The following is a 19,613-nucleotide window of genomic DNA, read 5'->3' as shown; positions in this document are numbered from 1 at the left end:
AAAAGAAGAAGGCACGTACATCAAAGCAGAGGCCTTCCTCAGTGACCCTCCTTCTAAAGGAAATTCAGAAACCCTCAAAGTTGCCCAGTCTGGCGTCAATGACTAAGAGACAAGCCCTGGAATGAGAGAGGACTCAGAGTTGCCCAGAACATTAGCGCTGATTCTTTTTATCTTTTGTTGTTGAAATGTAGTTGCTTTATAGTGCTGTGTTAATTTCTGCTGTACAGCAAAGTGAATCAGCTATATGCATATATGTGTCTACTCTTTTCTGGATTTCCTTCCCATTTAAGTCATGACAGAGCACTGAGCAGCCATAACCACTGTGCTGTACAGCAGGTTCTCATTGGTTACCTGTTTTATACATAGAGTGTATATGTGTCAACCCCAGTCTCCCAATTCATCCCAACCCCCTTTCCCCTGTGGTGCCCGTGTGTTTGTTCTCTATGTCTGTGTCTGTATTTCTGCTTTGCAAATATTGATAAGTTCACCTGTATAGAGCCAGTTCTTAAATCAGGATTTGACCTCTTCCAGAATGGTTTAATCTCCCTTGTCAGATGACTCTTGAAGATTTCCTGATAGTTATAGTTCCTGAAGATATAATTAGTCTCTTAAGATCTTGGAGTCCTAATTAGTTTAGAAGAATATTTAAGTGAAGTGCTCTAGCTCCAGAGTCAGACTTGTGCTTGAATCCTGGTTTGCTTGGTATGTAAGCTTAGAAAAAAATGCCCATCTGACCAAGCCTGAGGTGATGGAAATTGTAACACCAATCCCCCAGATGTAATGATGTGTGTAAAGCATTTAGCATAGTTCCTGAAACATGAAAATGAAAGTTGCTCAGTTGTATCTGATTCTTTTTGACACCATGGACTGTGTAGTCCATGGAATTCTCCAGGCCAGAATACTGGAGTGGGTAGCCTTTCCCTTCTCCAGGGTATCTTCCCATCCCAGGGATCGAACCCAGGTCTCCTGCACTGTAGGTGAATTATTATTAATGGTTTTAATATTACCATTCATGTTAGAATTAGTATTTTTGTTAATAATGTTAATATTAATAATAGTCTTAGTAGTACAGAAAAACCATTTTTTGGTATAGCTGAAGTTAAATCTAAGCAGAGAGAGTCTTCCAAGTCATATCAGAATGATTCCTCTGGAGGCTGGTGTTTGAGTTAAACATGGCACCGCTCACTGGTTCTTGTCATCTTTTGCTTAGTCATCTCTTGGAGAAAACTGGAAAAATAAAGGAGAAGGACCACTTGTCTGGTACCAGGAGGAGTATTGTTTAGGTCTCTTGTTGTTCAGTCACTAAATCATGTCTGACTCTTTGCGACCCCATGGACTGCAGCACGCCAGGCTTCCCTGTCCTACACTATCTCCCAGAGTTTTCTCAAATTCATGTCCACTGAGTTGGTGATGCCACCCAAGCATCTCATCCTCTGATGCTCCCTTATCCTCCTGTCCTCAATCTTTCTCAGCATCAGGATCTTTTCCAGTGAGTCGTCTCTGCATCAGGTGGCCAAAGTATTGGAGTTTCTGCTTAGCATCAGTGCTTCCAATGAATATTCAGGGTTGATTTCCTTCAGGATTGACTGGTTGGATCTCCTTGCAATCCAAGGAATTCTCAAGAGTCTTCTGTAACACCACAATTGAAAAGAATCAGTTCTTCAATTCTCAGCTTTCTTTATAGTCCAATTGTCACATCCATACACGACTGCTGGAAAAACCATAGCTTTGACTAGACGGACCTTCGTCGGCAAAGTAGCGTCTCTGCTTTTTAATATGCTGTCTAGGTTAGTCAAAGCTTTTCTTCCAAGGAGCAAGTGGCTTTTAATTTCATGGCTAGAGTCACCATTTGCAGTGATTTTGGAGCACCCCAAAATAAAGTCTCTCACTGTTTCCCCTGTTTGCCTATCTATTGCCATGAAGTGATGAGATCAGATCCCATGGTCTTAGTTTTCTGAATGTTGAGCCTCAAGCCAACTTTTTCACTCTCCTCTTTCACTTTCATCAAGAGGATCTTTAGTTCTTCTTTACTTTCTGCCGTAAGGGTGGTGTCATCTGCATATCTGAGGTTATTGATATTTCTCCCAGCAATCTTGATTCCAGCCTGTGCTTTATCCAGCCTGGCATTTCTCATGATGTACTCTGCATATAAGTTAAATAAGCAGGGTGACAATATACAGCCTTGGTGTATTCCTTTCCCGATGTAGAACCAGTCTATTTTTCCATGTCCAGTTCTTACTGTTGCTTCTTGACCTGCATACAGATTTTTCAGGGGCAGGTAAGGTGGACTGGTATTCCCATCCCTTTAAGAATTTTCCAGTTTGTTATGATCCGCACAGTCAAAGGCTTTGGCATAGTCAATAAAGCAGCAGTTTCTTTCTATTATCATTCTAGATCCTCTTTCAATCTGGAACGCTTCAGAGCTGTTGATTACCTATTTCTCTGTTTACACTCAGTAAAACTCAGTTTTTACTCAGTAATACAGTTGTTTACACAAAACTCAGTTTACCGTCAGTAATACAGTTATCACTGTGCACGTGACTTAGCTGCATGTATGTATTATTTACTCGGTAATTTGTGGCCTTCTCAAGGTCAAGAACTGGTTCACATTCAGTTTGGGTTCTTAGCATATATAACTGAAAGGAAAGATGTGGTGAGAGACATATAATGCTTAAGAATCTGGTATCGTTTGACATTGTGTCAGTCCAATGATGTGGTCTGTTTTTGCTTAAGCCTGAGTTGACAATGTTTCACAATGAAAGAGGTTGCATTCAGGAGCCAGAATTACTTGGTAGCTTGAGCAGGTTATACCCAACTCATCAATTTGTTTAATTGTCAGTCATAACTTTATTCAATAAATAGTTATTGAGCATATGTGCCAGGCATTTGGTTAAAGGACTGCAGATATGGGGATAAACCACACCCAAATGGCCCCTGTTCTCACAGAACCTTATAGTGCAATATAAAAACTCCAAATATACACAATCATATTGCATGATAAAAGTTGTGATTTGGGGGGTATAGGCAACTATGGGAATATCCACAAAACCTCGGATTTGCGTTTCATGAAAGCTTCTGAGAAAAGGTAATGTCAAGATTGAGTCCAGAGGATCAGTGAATGTTAAGATGAACAATTTTTACTAATAAAGCATTAATTGATCATCAAGATTGAGTTTACAGTCTAATTTAAGCCTGTATCACTCTTCAAATTGGATCTTAATTTTCTGAAAATAATTAAATAAGTTCTTTACAGTACCATGTAAGGTTAACCAAGTTTATTATCTCTCTGTGTCCTGATTTATTCTGCCAAACAATTCAGTGAGATGTATATTTTTATGAATGAAATCTTTCTCTATACCAGCTGAATCTTACTGCAAGAATCTTTGAGGAGCTTCTATAATCAGTTTAACTTTGCAAAATTTTACTTTTGGTGTTCTTGGATATTTAGGTTGTAGAACACAAGCACTTCCTGGCTGTGATGAGTGACATGAATATGGCTTTACATATGTTAAAGTTTTTAAAGCTTAAAAAATTCCTCAAAAAACTAAAAATGGAATTGCCATATGATCTAGCAATTCCACTTCTGGGTATCTCTCCAAAATAATTGAAAGCATAGTTCCAAACATGTTTTTGTAAATGCATGTTCATAACAGCTTTACCCTCAATAGCCAAGAGGTTGAAGCAGCCAGCAGCTCATCTACAGACGGATGAAGAAACAAAATGTGGTATATACATACAATGGGATATTATTCAGCCCTAAAAAGAAGGAAATCCTGTCACATGCTACAATATGGAGGACACTTGAAGGCATTAAGAAGTAAGCCCGTCACGAGAAGCAAACACCATGTGATTCCACTGATACAAGGCGGAATTGCCAAATTCATAGAGTAGCCAAATTTATATAAACAGAAAGTAGAATGGGGGTTGGCAGCGGCTGTAGGTGAGAAAATGCTGAGTTGTTTAATAAGTAAAGAGTTTCAATTTTGCAAGATGAAATCTGAAGATCGGTTGCACGTCAGTGTGAATAAACTGAAAGTGAAAGTGGAGAGTGAAAAAGTTGGCTTAAAGCTCAATATTCAGAAAACGAAGATCATGGCATCCGGTCCCACCACTTCATGGGAAATTGATGGGGAAACAGTGGAAACAGTGTCAGACTTTATTTTTCTGGGCTCCAAAATCACTACAGATGGTGACTGCAGCCATGAAATTAAAAGACGCTTACTCCTTGGAAGGAAAGTTATGACCAACCTAGATAGCTTATTCAAAAGCAGAGACATTACTTTGCCAACAAAGGTTCATCTAGTCAAGGCTATGGTTTTTCCTGTGGTCATGTATGGATGTGAGAGTTGGACTGTGAAGAAGGCTGAGCGCCGAAGCATTGATGCTTTTTGACCTGTGGTGTTGGAGAAGACTCTTGAGAGTCCCTTGGACTGCAAGGAGATCCAACCAGTCCATTCTGAAGGAGATCAGCCCTGGGATTTCTTTGGAAGGAATGAGGCTAAAGCTGAAACTCCAGGACTTTGGCCACCTCATGCGAAGAGTTGACTCATTGGAAAAGACTCTGATGCTGGGAGGGATTGGGGGCAGGAGGAAAAGGGACGACAGAGGATGAGATGGCTGGATGGCATCACCAACTCGATGGACGTGAGTCTGAGTGAACTCCGGGAGTTGGTGATGGACAGGGAGGCCTGGCGTGCTGCGATTCATGGGGTTGCAAAGAGTCGGACACAACTGAGCGACTGATCTGATCTGATACACATAAAAGGGGCTTCCCTAGTGGCTCAGATGATAGACAATCTGCCTGCAGTGCAGGAGACCCGGGTTGGACTCCTGAGTTGAGAAGATCCCCTGGAGAAGGGAATGGCAACCCACTGCAGTGTTCTTGCCTGGGAAATTCCATCAACAGAGGAGCCTGGGTGGCTACAGTCCATGGGATCGCAGAGTCAGATACAACTGAGCGAGTAACACACTTTCATATGCTTAAAACAGTTCAGCTGGTAAATTTTATGTGTATTTAACAATTTTTATTTTTATTTTTTGTCTTTTATTTATTTATCTTTTATTTAATTTATTTTATTTTTTCACTTTACAATATTGTATTGGTTTTGCCATATATCAACATGAATCCGCCACAGGTATACACGTGTTCCCCATCCTGAACCCTCCTCCCTTCTCCCTCCCTGTACCATCCCTCTGGGTCGTCCCAGTGCACCAGCCCCAAGCATCCAGTATCATGCATCGAACCTGGACTGGCGACTCGTTTCATATATGATACTATACATGTTTCAATGTCATTCTCCCAAATCATCCCACCCTCTCCCTCTCCCACAGAGTCCAAGACTGTATTTAACAATTTTTTAAAAAATCCTTTAAAATTGGAGGTAATGATACGTTTATGTTTATTCCATAGTCTTGCCATAAGAGCGGTGAGATACAGGAGTTCAGCACTAGTGGGGACTCAGCTCATGTAGTGGTGTTGGGGGTCACTTACCACGAGGAAAGGAAGCTTGAGCTCTGTCACGTGGTCAGTGGGAGCCACTGAGGTGTTTTAAAGAGAAAGACTCTGTCACTGTAAGATTCAGAAAGCCTGCCCCTTGGCATATGTACAGCGGCCGTCCTTAACCATTTTGGCACAGGGACCAGTTTGGTGGAAGACATTTTTTTCGCTGGGCTGGGGTGGGGTGGGGATGGTTTCAGGATGATTCAAGCACATGACCTGATTATCCTGCCGCTGATCTGGCAGGAGGTGGTGCTCAGGCAGTAATACAAGCGATGGGGGGCAGCTGCAAATACAGATGACGCTTCACGTGCTCGCTGGCCGCTCACTTCTGTTGTGCGACCCCGTTTCCAGCAGTCCATAAGACTGCTATTTGTTCGTGGCCCGAGGGTTGGGGACCCCTGTTGGCCAGGATGTATGGGAAAGGGGCAACCTCAGCAGCAGTCTGTCCAGTCCAGAGGCTGCCGCTGTGGTCCAGCTGAGAGCTGCCAACCCGAACGTGGGCAGTGGTTCACGGAGGTGGTAGGAGATGAGGACCAAGTAGGCTCAAGAGCTATCTGAGATAATAATGAGGTAGACTCAGTGATTTATTGAACTGGCAGATGGCAGGGGGTGAAAGAGAGGATGGAGACTCACTGACTCCTACTTTTCTGGCTCGGGGGATCGCAGAGATGGCAGTGCCTCCCAGAGAGAGAACTGAAGAAGGGGGAGGAGTCGTGGAAGGGCTGTAGGCTGAAAGCCAGAGACACTAAACTGGGCATGTGTATGACATTATTCCACTTCCAGCAAACCCCACATAACTGATCCAGAATGAATATTAAGCTTGATTCATGTTTCTAAGTCAGATGACCTTCCCAAATTATTCATAGAGTTAGGAAAATAAAAGTATGGTATTTTGTAATGCACTGGAATGTTCTACCCTCATTTTGTTGTCTGTCCTCCATGAAGTGCTTTTTTTTTTTTTAACCAAGCTGCTGTAGGCTTGGATTTCATCTCACGGGGGAGCTTTATGAGAGTAGAAAGAGGATTCAGATTCCGATTATCTGGACAGGATCCTGGCTCTCATGACCAGTATGTAGGGGGTCCTGGACAAATCTCTTAACCTCTCTAAATGTCAGTTCTCTCATAAGTAAAATGGAGCATCACAGATAAGAAGAATTGGAATGAAAGAAATAAATGAGAGTTCTCTGCAAACTGCTTCATGATATTGTCAGCTGTAATTTTTGTTTTGAAACTGATATTAAGCTGGGAACACTGTGGAAAGCCTCCCTGGAAAATAAAAGTAATGATGATCAACTGAGTAAGAATGGACTCAAGATTGAATTGCCAACCTTGAGTGGTTCCTCTTGTTACTGTCAGTTTATGAGTCAGCTGGAGAGCTGATGTTTAAGAAATCATATTTCTCACCTAAAAATGAGAGAAACATAAGCATGGTTTTGTAAGAAAATGTGTTGTTTGTGACTTGATATGATAATAGTAGCTGTCGGCGATGATAAGAAAGGGGTGCTGGGAAGTGGTAGTCGGCGATGATAAGAAAGGGGTGCTGGGAAGTGGTAGGCGTCACAGGTAAACCTGTGGTGTTGTGTCAGTTTTGGATCTCCTCCCCCAATTACCCCTTTGCCATTCACAGGGAGCAAAGGAAAAACAAGGCAAACTAACATTTTATTAGCTGGGTTGCATGTAGGATATAGAGGGTTCCGTTTTTTCTCCCCCAAGTAGACTAATAGCCATGAAACAGTGAGACTCTAACAGTGGGGTAGGTCTGAAGGAAATGGGGTGAGAAGCAAAGAGAGACAGAAGAAGGGGACACCCAGGCCAAGGCTGGAGATGGAGACTGACCCATGGCCGTGTTGACCCTCCCCACAGAGCGTGCCTTGTCCTGGCCCGTTTCTCTCTCTGCCAGCTCCCTTTGGTGTGCTTGGAAGACCCAGAGGAGGGCCTTACTGTTGACAGAGGATGCTCTTACTATTACAGGCGTGTGGAAGGAAGATGACAAAGAACAAAAGGGACCAAGAGAGAAGGAACTGTTTCCTTATCTGTTTCCCTTCAGGGAATCCTCTCAATATAATTCAGGCAGATTTTTTTTGGGGGGGGGGGCGGCCTTAATTGTTAAGTTCTTTAAACGAAAGCTCCATCTTTGGAAATTGTGAACCTTTGTCCTAGAGTCTAACTAACCCAAATCAACACTCCTCCTCCTTGGATATGAAAGGAAGAAAATATTCTTTCTTTGGAGGCCAATACAAACAATGCAGGTGGCAGAAATTTTCCCTTATTTCCTAGAAAACTTACAACTTTCATGCTTTCTGAATCAAAATTAGATTCCCCAACTGGTTGCATCAGAATTCTGTCTTCTTGCTCCGCACTTTTTTTTTTTTTTAATTTTCCATCCATGGCCTAAAATTTTTAGCACATATTTAGCTATTCTGATCCTTTGGAGGGATACCTCCTCACCTACTTAGGTAAATTGTCTCAGTGTCATTTGTTATCATGCTTCTATGTTTTATAAACAGAGATAGTACATTAAAGGCAAAGACCAGTCATCAGCATTGCTTGGCACTGATGGTTGGTTCGATGTGGCTTGCCAGTGACCTAGTTTGTGGTGCCCACCCAAAGGGGCTGTAGCAAGGTCTGTTGGGTGATATCAGCCATAGGTGAGCACTGTGCCCTGTACATGAAGTGAGAACGTGAAGTTCAGAACGGTACCTTTTGCAAACACTCATGCTTTTTTTTCTTTGTCTTTTCTCCTAGAAGTATCGCTATCAAGATGAAGACGCTCCACACGATCATTCCTTACCTCGACTGACCCACGAAGTGAGAGGCCCTGAACTGGTGCATGTGTCAGAAAAGAACCTGTCTCAGATAGAAAATGTCCATGGATACGTCCTGCAGTCTCACATCTCTCCTCTGAAGGTCAGTTCTATTGCTCTTAGAGCTGGCGGCAGGGGATGGTATGCATTGCTAAGGGAGGTGTCTGCTGGCTTAAGTGGGGCTCTTTTAAAACACTACGGTGGGACATGGTTGCCAAAGGGTCTTTCTGTGGTTTGGAGGTTTACCTGGAATTCCTGACACAGGACAGTTACTCTCACTGTTATTTGTTTAAGTGTCTGGAAAATCCTTTTAGTTTCTGCACATGGGCTAAGGAGAGACCAAACACTGACAAACTGAATGGGAAAATCCACGGATCCGTGTATTTACAGAGCCCACAAGGACATCAAGATTTCATTCAAATTGTACTTCTCCCTCTATTTGCTTGGCTCCAGATAACTATAACATGATGACACCTCGTAATTGCCTTACCTTACAGACTAAAAAAGAATCTGTGAGTTGGTTCATCAACAGCTCTATTTTATAATTCTTTCTATTTGGTGTCATACTTTTCCGATGCTTTCTACATTTTTTTTTTTCTTAGATTTAAAACAATTTTTGGGTAAGTGCTATTTTGACAGGAAGGGACAATGAAATGAGAGTTAAGAAATTTCTGTGTTCCTTGGTTACAGTTTACTGTGTCATTTGCTTTGCTGATGCTATGGGATTTTGTGTCTTGGGTAAAAGCTTATAAATGTTGATTAAAGTCAATTAAAGGGAAAATGGAACTAGAGTCAATGATGTAATAGGAGCGAACTTAAATGTAAAACAAAACAAACAAAAAAAACTACCACACAGCCCCTTGATATTGCTAAAAAAAATTTTATTTTGTTAGCTAGAACGTTCACTTCACTGGCACTTTCATAGAGCTGCTTGCAGTAAAAAATGTAGCCATGAAGGTTGCCCTGATGCCTTCTGGGATCTTATTATACCTTCCAAAACATCAGAGAAAGGCTATATTATGTTTAATATAGTTCCAAAATTTGGTACATTTTAAGTACCTTGGCAGCCTAAACCTGCATTATTAAATGAACTAGTTCTGGTTACCACACATTAGAATATTGGGCTAATTATCACATTCCAGTCAATATTTAATATTTTGCTATTGAAACTCATCGCTCATTTCTTCCCAGAAAGAAAAGAAGTCTTTTCCAAGGAATTTTCTTTGGAAATCACTGATGGATGGGAATAGGTATGGTCAGCCAGGAGAAGAGGAGACAAAAGCATAGGGAACAGAGATTTACCTTCTCATACTTAGGGCTGTCATGTAGGAATCATGATATCAGTGGGCGTAAGCACAACCACTGTGTATAATTAATAGGAATGTATATTTGGGATCATTATAGGACCACAACTTATGTCAACTAGTGCTACCTCCAAAAATACTGTTTTGTAAATTACAAGTTGCCTGTCCCTACCACTCCAGTGTTCTTGCCTGGAGAATCCCAGGGACGGCGGAGCCTGGTGGGCTGCCATCTATGGGGTCGCACAGAGTCGGATACGACTGAAGCGACTTAGCAGCAGCAGCAGAAACCTTCCAGGCTTGTCTGATGACCTAGAGGTGATACAGAGGAAAGGGCTCCTTCTTCGGCAGGAGAGCGCACAAAGTTGTCTCTAAGGGTTTGGTCTAACTGTAGAAATCAGTGATTTCACTCCAGGGTCAGATGAATCCCTTCCTGCTTTAAGCATCTTTCATCTTTGCAAAAAAAAAAAAAAAAAAAAATTGCTCATCCTAAATCAGTACTGACCAGTGTAAACTGAGAAAAGGCAAAGCTGGGAGACTGGACTGTGCAGAGAGGAGTTGCACTTCAGATGTTTTTCTAACTGGATGAAGGAATCCCTGTAAGACCCTCCATGAAGCCTCCCCAACTGTTAGTCCTCACAACCTACCACGTCCTTTCCTAATCAGCTCTAGAGCAGAGTCCCCAATGGGTTTAAGATGAGAAGGATGATGGAGGCTAGTCTAAAGCTAACCTGGCAACAGTAAAAAATATGAACAAAATAATTAAAGGACTATCAGATCTTCATTTTGTACGTTACATATTCAGCATATACTTGATAATCTAATTACTGAATATCTGCACTTTTGGGGATTATACCATGTGTAACGGTGCTTCATGCCTCATTTGGAAAATGTCTATTCAAGTTGAAGGCAACTTAGTTTTTTGCTGAAGATCATCTCTCAGATATAAAGGGATCTCTCCTCTCTCCCCTTTATCTCTTGACTCCAGGAATCTCAGAGTTCAATGTCTTCCACTTTGGTTGTTTTCTTCAGTTTTATTTTGTTTCAGTTGCTCCCTTCTATCTTTTTTCTTACTATGTTCTTTATTTATTTTTCTGGTGTTCATGGTTTTACTGTAGTGATGTCTTTTGCTGAAGATTTCTCACATCAGTTTTGTTGTTGTTGTTGTTTTTTCACATCGGTTTTAAAAGTAGCACCTGTGAATAATAAACCTCTGATATGAAACATCAAGGTTAGAATAGGCTTTTTTTCCTTTTTGGAATGACCAGCTAAGCAGTGTGGCCCCCCAGTGTATTGTAAAGAGAATGGAAAGGTGACCTCATCCAGGGCTTCTGCACCCAGCCTGCCAGTTAGCTATTTTGGGGCCAGGAGGTTTCCATCATGACCCTCTAGAGTGTTGTTTGTGCTGAACAAGATATACTATTAGATTGTCTTAATGAAGAGTCTGTGTGCCTTCCTTGTATCGGCAAAAGTGATAGAAATAAATGCACAATTTTTCCATAAAAGAAAACAGCCCAGGGTGTTGCGTTTGCCAAAGTCACGGTGTATGCCATCATGGCTGATTTCAGGTTACCAGCCTGAAGGTGCTGGATGCACTCACAAAGATTGGCGCGTGAGGTTCTCATGAGACAGGACGAGCTGGCCCCAGCATGGCCCTGCATGATCAGACTCAAGCACATGTAATTTTATAGTCACAAAAAACACATTTCCTGATCAAAAGTCGTTAAGAGGTTATTATATCATCACAGTTCAAGTGTTTGGGAAACCTGCCCTGATTAAAATCTAATGTGTTATTTTCTCATAAAGGAAGCCTATTAGAGCCAGAGATGTGCTAAGAGGGTACAAATTCTCCATTAGACCTGGCACAGTTTCAACCTTGTTGCTTCTTTGATCTGTCTGGTGCTCTTGGGTCAAGCACTAAAAGGGGGAAAAGTGAGGAGACAAAACACACAATGAGATACCTCCCCCTGGATCCTACTTAGAAGACAGTGTGGGGACTTCCCTGGAGGTCCAGTGGTTAAGACTCCACCTTCCAAGGCAGGGATTGCAGTTTCGGTCCCTGGTCAGGGAACTAAGATCCCACGTGCCTCGTGACCAAAAAACCAAAACATAAAACAGAAACAGTGTTCCGATGATTTCAGTAAAGAGTTTAAAAATGGTCAAAATAAACCTTAAATAAATCCTAAAAAAGATTTATTTCTCAATAAAAATAGTATCAAAATATTATAATCAAAATGAGTCTTTAAAAAAATAGACAGCAGTGTGGTTCTCTAGTATTAATTAGGAATTTACACATGGCATGCCTGAACAGAGTGTGAGATTGCTGGAGAACAGTTTAAATGTCATGTTTGGTGGGCTCCCAACGGTTAGCTGAGTAATCTGCCTGTTGCAGCCTTTGACAGTCTTTTGTCCCATTGCCGCGTAGCACCTGAAACCTCGGTTCTAAGATTCATCTGCCTTTGGAGCACCCCCGCTGCTTGGCGGATAGATGGATTGCTTAGCCTGTTTTCATTAGAGCACCTCAGCCAGTGTGAAGTATGGGGTTGGAAGGAGAAATGCAATTTAGCAGTGAATTGGATGGAATTTGTTTTCTTGGCCTCCAGATGGGGATGTGTTCTCTTCAGATGCTACCTTAGAAACCTCCAGGAAAGAAACTGGCCTATAATAAAGTGTGAGCATTTTCTTTTCAGTTTAGATAAGCTCATTAAATAGTAATTGAGTGTCTACTATGGGTATCATAATAGGTGATGGGGACACAAAAGACAGTAAATTGTGATTTTAAATATGCCTGTTGCTCTCAGAGGGAATCTGAGTTCTAATTATGTATTGCTCATCCTTACTCTGCAATAGGAATTCAAATTCCTGAATCTTAGGTACTGTGAGACCCCAGGCGTCTATCAGAGTACTCTTTACAGAGTATCTGTTAGCTCTCTATCTCAGGTTCTTCCTCAGTAAAATGAAGGGAATAATAATATTTATCTCATAGGACGTTTATACTAATTAAATAAAATGACACATGTAAATTGCTTAATAAGTGGCTGGCACATAGTAAACACAACAAAACGTTGCTTTTGACTTTGTTATCATCAATCTGCTACCGTGGCAAATATCTTACAATCATTTATTTTATTTGTCTCATTTGACCTCAGTGAGGCAGTGTACCTGATTTTAAAATTCTAAAGTTCCCTTTCAATCATAGAACTAGTGAATAGGAATGTCCTCGTTGGTGTCTCAGATCTTTCTGGTTCCAAAATCTGTATTCTTTATCACTCCTCCCCTAAACTGTTCTGCTATTTTTAAAGAGATCTTAGGGGCAAATTGTCTTTCGTTGGCTCTAGGTGTGTAAAATTTGAAAGTCTTTTTTTTTCCCCCCATATAGCCTTATTCTTAAAAGTTAAGCAGATACAAAATATAAGTGAATTTGTTAAGAAATTTACTTTCCTAAATGAGAACAGGGAAGAGTGTTAATAGATGGGAAAATGATGAGAAAAGAGAAGGGAAATAGGTTCTATCTTTAAAATATTTCCATCTACCCAGTAGTAAACTCCCAAAGCACTATGTTCCTCTCCCAAGTCAAGAGCTCGTTATTTGGGGCTAGTTCCCTTTTGAAGAATCTCTTGAGATTGTAAAAATGTGTTTCTCAGCAAGAGAGACACACTGCATTTTGAGCAACTGGAGAGTTTTCTGCATTGAGAAACAGTCCTCATGGTAGGTGTGTGTGTCATCGAAAAACCCAAGTACATCCATCCACACCACAACCCTCATGCTTTATCCTTCCCAGGACCTGGCAAGATCTGTTTCTGTCCTTTTTATTTGGTTATTCGTCTTTTAAAATGTTCATTCTATATGTGTTGGATTTCATAAACTATCTTACAATTTTCAGAAATGAGCATTGTTCAAGTTACAGATTCAAACATTGATCAATAAATGAATAAAGCTACTCTATGCTGTTTCACATTACCATATTTGTTTGAGCAGAAATTTAACCAATTATTTTAATTCTGTTGTTATTTATAACTATTAGTTTTGTTTTAATAAATTTACTGTCAATATTATCATTATATGAATGCCTTCAAGGTCAATCTGTGTTGGTTTTATTCATTATTATATTCTCAGACCTTCAACAAATACTTGTTAAATTAATTATTTTTCATTGGCAGTATGAACAGTTGACTTCTGGGGGATTGGTGACATCGATATTTAAATAAGCAAGAAATGAAGGCACAGACTTCTTATTTTTCTCCATCTGTTGTCCCCTTACCTAATCATCATGGATACAGCATTTCATCAATTTTAAACGTATGTCCTCATGTGTTACATATCTGAAATCTGAGTGTATCCTAAAATCAATGACAGCTTGCAGTTAAAATTGGCAGCATCTCCTAAGGTACCCAAAAAGTTGGTACATCTTATAGTCAAAGCCATCAGTGATTATTTACATGGAAGATTAAAGCTATTTTTTTATAGATTGGTATAGATTGCTTTAATCAGATAAACATGATTTTCCGTCTTCTGATTCTCATTGAGACCAGATAAATGATTCTTGGAAGATTTACTGGAAAGTGAGAATATGAGAAGTTAGGATAGACTCTTACACTCTTGAACAAATGGGCATTTGTTAAATGTATATGGGAAAACAATGGGGAATCTGGGGGAAGGGTAAATTTGGGGAAATTATAGGGAGTGATTGCTCATGAATGAGGAAGCCAATATACAGAAATGCAGGCAGAAAAGATTAAGTGTACTTTATTCCACAAACTATTTTCTTACCAGAGTTGCCAGAGCCTACTTATAGGAAAGTATGTTTTAGCCACAGTAATAAATTCTCTTTTTCCATGAAGTCTTTCCTATTAACTCTTGCCTGACTCCACTTGGTTATAATATCCTGTAACACGAGGAGTTTGCATAATTAGCTTTTTTATGTATACCTTATTCTATTAATCTAAATAATTTTTGTGGAATCAGGTATTGTCTTTTCCTTTAGCTATTCCATTTATCTTGCTCCTAATAAATGTATAAGCTCCTGTGAACTGGACCACATCTTATTTTTGTTTTTATTTTTCCTCTTTCTTCCACATTGACATCTACAGTGAAACTAAGCCAGTATTTCACAAAGTATTTCCAGTGGGATTTTTTCAGCATTATAAGGAAAATAAAGGAGTGAAAGCTGAAAACATTTGAGAGGTTAGGTGCATTAATTTTATTGAAGAATTTCTCAGTTGTTAGATATTATGCAATATAAACTTCTAAGATGGGGACCTGGTTAATACACTATTTTCCAAACATGTTTGGTCATGAGACCCTTTCTTCCAAATAAAATTATTTTTTGTTTGGATATATACACTTCTGAAAATACTATTAACATAATAGATACATAGACGATGGCTAGTACAACCAATAGAAAAGTTTAACATAAAAATTCACCCTGGCCCTAGAATCAGACTCAATCAGATCAAATGCCTGGTCCTCTAATTATTAGCTGTGTGAGCTCTCTCAAGTTTTTTAACTGCCTTAAGCCTCAGTTTCTTTAATTTGTAAAATAATGGCATTCATTGATGTTTCTTTGAGTTTTGAACGCTATAAAGAGCTCAGTGTGACATAAGAAATATGCAAAAATGGTAGCTATCCTTACTACTATTGATGTTTTGATATTAGTATGTAATAGTATTATTCTAATATTCTAAATGGAAAACTTTGAAGTTTCTCATGGAATTTTTTTTCATTGTAATCTCTTATTGGTTTTCAAATGTCTGAGTGTTCTCACCTTCCTCTTTTTATCCACATCTACTATCCCAGTCCAGGTTTTCATTGCTTCCAGGCAGAAAGTAGTGTGGTTATTGTTAAACATCATGGGCTTTGGAGCCAAAAAATAGATTTTTGAATCCTGACTGCAATTTCTGGCAGGGTAACCTAGGAAAATCATCTAGCATTTCTGAAACGCAGTTAAGTTTAATATGAACAGAACCTCTTATGAATATTGTTTGATTCATTGATTTATCCATTCACTTGTACAGTAAAATCTCTTCGACCGTCTCCTGTATGTGGGAGCTCTGTTATTCCCTGAGGACACAAAGAGGAATGTGCTTTCTAGTTCCTTACATGCAATAGATAGGCTTACGAACTTGGAGATGTGTGCATACAACCTGTCATGCTGTGTGCAATGAGGAAAGGAGCAAAGGAGAGGAAAATCCTCCCAAGACCTAGAGACATGCTTTAATTTTTTTCTGAGCTGGAGATCTGGGGACAGATGTGGTCAGAGAAAGCATTAGATGGGAGGTTATTTTTGACTTGAAGGAAGTTGGAGATAAAGCAGATTGGTCAAGGTTGTCCTAGATTCTAGCACTTGCGTATCAGGATGGAGGAATTCTAGAAATGGCAGGCCTTTTGATTTGTAATTGAGTTGGGCAGAGAGACAGAATGTAAGGACTAAGAAGGTATACAGAAGTGGGTCCAAAGCATGTCTTCAAACAAGGGAGATGGATGGGAACAGGTATTGAAGGGCCTGCTGTGAAGACTGGACGTCACCTTGTAGGTAATGAGGAATGACTATGCAATTTAAAAAGAGGAGACTCCTAGTCAGAGTTGCAAATTAGACCATTAGTCATGTCATGCAGCAGAGTGGAGGAAAAACAAGAAAAAGGTGTATCGCAATCAAGGACATCAGGCAAAATGCAACAGGTGGACACGCTCTGAGATATAGCAGAGACACTGGGGATGGAGGATGGAATGAACTAGAAAGATTATTGAGGAAAAGATACCCTCAGGAACTTGAGACCCATTGAGTATAGATGATAGAGGAGAGAAAGAAATGGAAGTAAATTCATACTTTTTTTTTTTTTATTTGACCAATTGCATAGGGGAAGTATCATGGCAGGTAATCAAGAATGCCAGAGGAAGGATAGATTTAAGGGTGGGGTGAAGAGATTCTGAGGTTAGATCTGAATAATTGAGTTTGATCTATATATGCTACACTCAAGTAGAAGGGCTTAACAGGCAGTTTGAAATAAAGATCTGGGAATTTACAGAGACCTGATTGAGAAATGAAGACTTAGGCATTTTCTGTATAGTTGAGGTGGTATGGGCAGGACTGCTTAGCTAAGGGGGAGGAGGATGCTGGGGACCGAATCACAGGAAACAATACTACCGTGTTAGGGGTCTTATGGACAGAGAAGACCACCGAGGAGACCATGAAACAGAGAGTAATTTATCACAACGTTTAAGCATTAGTGGGCTTCCCAGGTGGTCTATGGTAAAGAACCCTCCTGTCGATGCAGGAGACATAAAAGAAGCAGATCTGATCCCTGGGTTGCAAAGATCCCCTAGAGGCAGGCATGGCAACCCACTCCAGTGTTCTTTCCTGAAGAATCTCATGGACAAGCCTTAGTTGTCTAATGTTTCTGTTTTAAACTGAGTTATACATTTCTCATTGATGAGGATCATATCTTATAACTGAAAAATGTATGGCTCATTTATAGTGCCTAGAATCGAGTTGTCCAAACACTAAATGCCTTTTTAATACTTGTTACTGTTCTTCAGTCACTAAGTCCTGTCCTACTGTTTGCAAGCCCATGGACTGCGGCTTGCCAGGCCTCCCTATCCTTCACCATCTCCTGGAGTCTGCTCAAACTCATGTCCATTGAATCTGTGATGCCATCCAACCATCTCATCCTCTGTCATCCCCTTCTCCTCCTGCCTTCAGTCTTTCCCAGCATCAGGGTCTTTTCCAGTGAGTCAGCTCTTAGCATCAGGTGACCATACTATTGGAGCTTTAACTTCAGCATCAGTCCTTCCAATGAATATTCAGGCTTGATTTCCTTTAGGATGGACTGGTTAATACTTGTTGTGCATGTATGAATGCTAAGTTGCTTCAGTCGTGTCTGACTCTGTGACCCTATGGACCGTAGCTAGCCAAGCTCCTCTGTCCATGGGTTCTCCAGGTAAGAATGCTGGAGTGGGTTGTCCTGCCCTCCTCCAGGGGATCTTCCCAACTCAGGGATCAAACCCAGGGATCAAACCTGCATCTCTTATGGTCTCCTGTATTGGCAGGCGTGTTCCTTACCATTAGCACCACCTTAATTGGCCACTGATTTTAGTAAGAAAGAACAAGAGAGAAGGGGAGACAGAAAGTAAGAAAGGGCAAGGGAGGAAAGGAGGGAGGAAGGAAAGAAGCTTATGAAATATATTGACTCTAACAGTCATGGGGTCCTGACCATCAGCTTAAAATTATGTATTTGTTTTCCTTTCTAGCCATAGTGCTTTTATTAATATTACTAGTTAGAAAACTAAGCTGATTTTGCTATTTTAGAAAATAAGTAAATTTTCAAAAATGTAAACCTTGTTCATTTCTGTCTCTCTCCACTAGATGGTATAAGCAGCTGACCTGATGGTTCAGAAAGCATCTGGTCTTGGGGAAAATAGTACAGTTTTGTGAGGCTAAATTGAGAAGCTCTTAGTTAATAAAAGCCTAAGAATGGTTTGGCAGAGATTTACATATTTGTGAAAAATGCATTTTGTTCCAGGCCCAGAACCTTGGCGAGAGGAAATGTGAGTGAAATATGGCCTTGACAGACATATACTGAATCCAGGCACAAACGCTCCTGATCAAAACTCTAAGCAAATGAAACATTTCTTGCTTCAATTATCATTAGTTGGGAAGTGTACCAATAGCATACCTCAAACAATCCTGGTTGTTTAAGCCAGAAACTGGAAAAAGGGAAGAAGAAAATGGGCACAGGACCTACCACAGTATCTTGCAATTCATAAATGTTCACTGGAACTAGCCCACCGAGGGTTAATGGGTAACGCCATGGCTTTGGAAAGATAAATCAGGAGAATGACATCCAAATCTCTTATTTTTCCCAGCTGTGTAATGATAACAATAATAATGAATTTTTCTCTAAGAAATACTAGATTGTTATGTATATTAAAGGCATAATAAGTTTTTTTCTTTTCAAATGAGGAATGTTTAGAACAATCCTAACTAGATGTCATTAGTGATTATTTGTAGATTTAGTTACTCCTAAGTACTCTTGCCTGGAAAATCCCATGGACGGAGGAGCCTGGTGGGCTGCCGTCCACGGGGTCGCACAGAGTCAGACACGACTGACGCGACTTAGCAGCAGCAGCAAAGGGTTAACTCAAGACTCAACACACTGCTTCTTAAGACTAGGATTTCACTACTGCCAAGGCTTTCTATAAGAATTAGAAGTAATATACATAAAGCTCACAGAGGCTGCCCACCCTAAAGGATGCTTATTATATCTGTTGGTAATGATGCTGTGGTTATTGTTGCTCTAAAACAATGTGTAACTCCTACACTCCTCCCCCTTTAAAGAAATTCAGAGTTGTAACCTTTTAGTAAGCATGTTTTCAATAGTTTTTATTAGTACACACACATACATATATATATATATGTATATGTGAAGTGAAGTAAAAGTCTCTCTGTCATGTCCAAGTCTTTGCAACCCCATGGACTATAGCTCGCCAGCCTCTTTTGTCCATGGAGTTTCCCAGCAAGGATACTGGAGTGGATTACCATTTCCTTCTCCAGGGGATCTTCCCGACCCAGGGATTGAACCTGGGTCTCCTGGATTTCAGGGAGATTCTTTAACATCTGTGCCACCAGAGAAGCCCATATGTGTGTGTGTGTGTGTGTGTGTGTGTGTGTGTGTGTGTCTATACATTATTCCACATCTCATGCATTTATTCATAAATAAGTGTTGATATCCACTGAGTTTTAGATTTTTTTTTTAAACTCTTCCCCAGCTAATCCAGAAAAGCAATAATGTACAGGGGAAAGCAGACCTCCTTGGACTCAAATTCTGGCTCTCTTTATTTCTAGCTGTGTCCTTTAGCAAACCTATTGGCTTCTCTCCTGTGGTAAATAATAACATGAAACTCACAGGATTATTGTAGGACTTACTTAAGATAATATGTGGCGAGTCTTTAGAACAGGACTTGGCACCTAGTAGGTGTTCAGTAAATGATAATTCGTTTTCATTTACAAAG

General features: G+C 40.3%; 1 protein-coding gene across 22 annotated transcripts in view; it reads left to right on the top strand.

Annotated features, from left to right (window-relative positions):
- Positions 1-19,613, top strand: part of DLG2 (discs large MAGUK scaffold protein 2) — a 2,335,250-nt gene that overhangs the window by 1,128,550 nt on the left and 1,187,087 nt on the right. For 19 of the 22 annotated variants that reach the window (XM_086384617.1, XM_086384614.1, XM_086384612.1 and 16 more), the window contains one exon: positions 8,246-8,407. In XM_086384617.1, the coding sequence (XP_086240743.1) occupies positions 8,246-8,407 (162 nt within the window). The remainder of the gene's footprint in view (positions 1-8,245; positions 8,408-19,613) is intronic. The other 3 variants (XM_086384619.1, XM_086384611.1, XM_086384626.1) reach the window with 1 other exon arrangement.

This window comes from Bos grunniens, chromosome 29 (assembly GCF_055505025.1).
Source record: "Bos grunniens cultivar Pamir isolate PY7600 chromosome 29, Bosgru_T2T1.0, whole genome shotgun sequence".
Lineage (NCBI taxonomy): Eukaryota > Metazoa > Chordata > Mammalia > Artiodactyla > Bovidae > Bos > Bos grunniens.
Note: the sequence above shows the minus strand (reverse complement) of the source record. Positions and strands in the feature narration are given on the sequence as shown.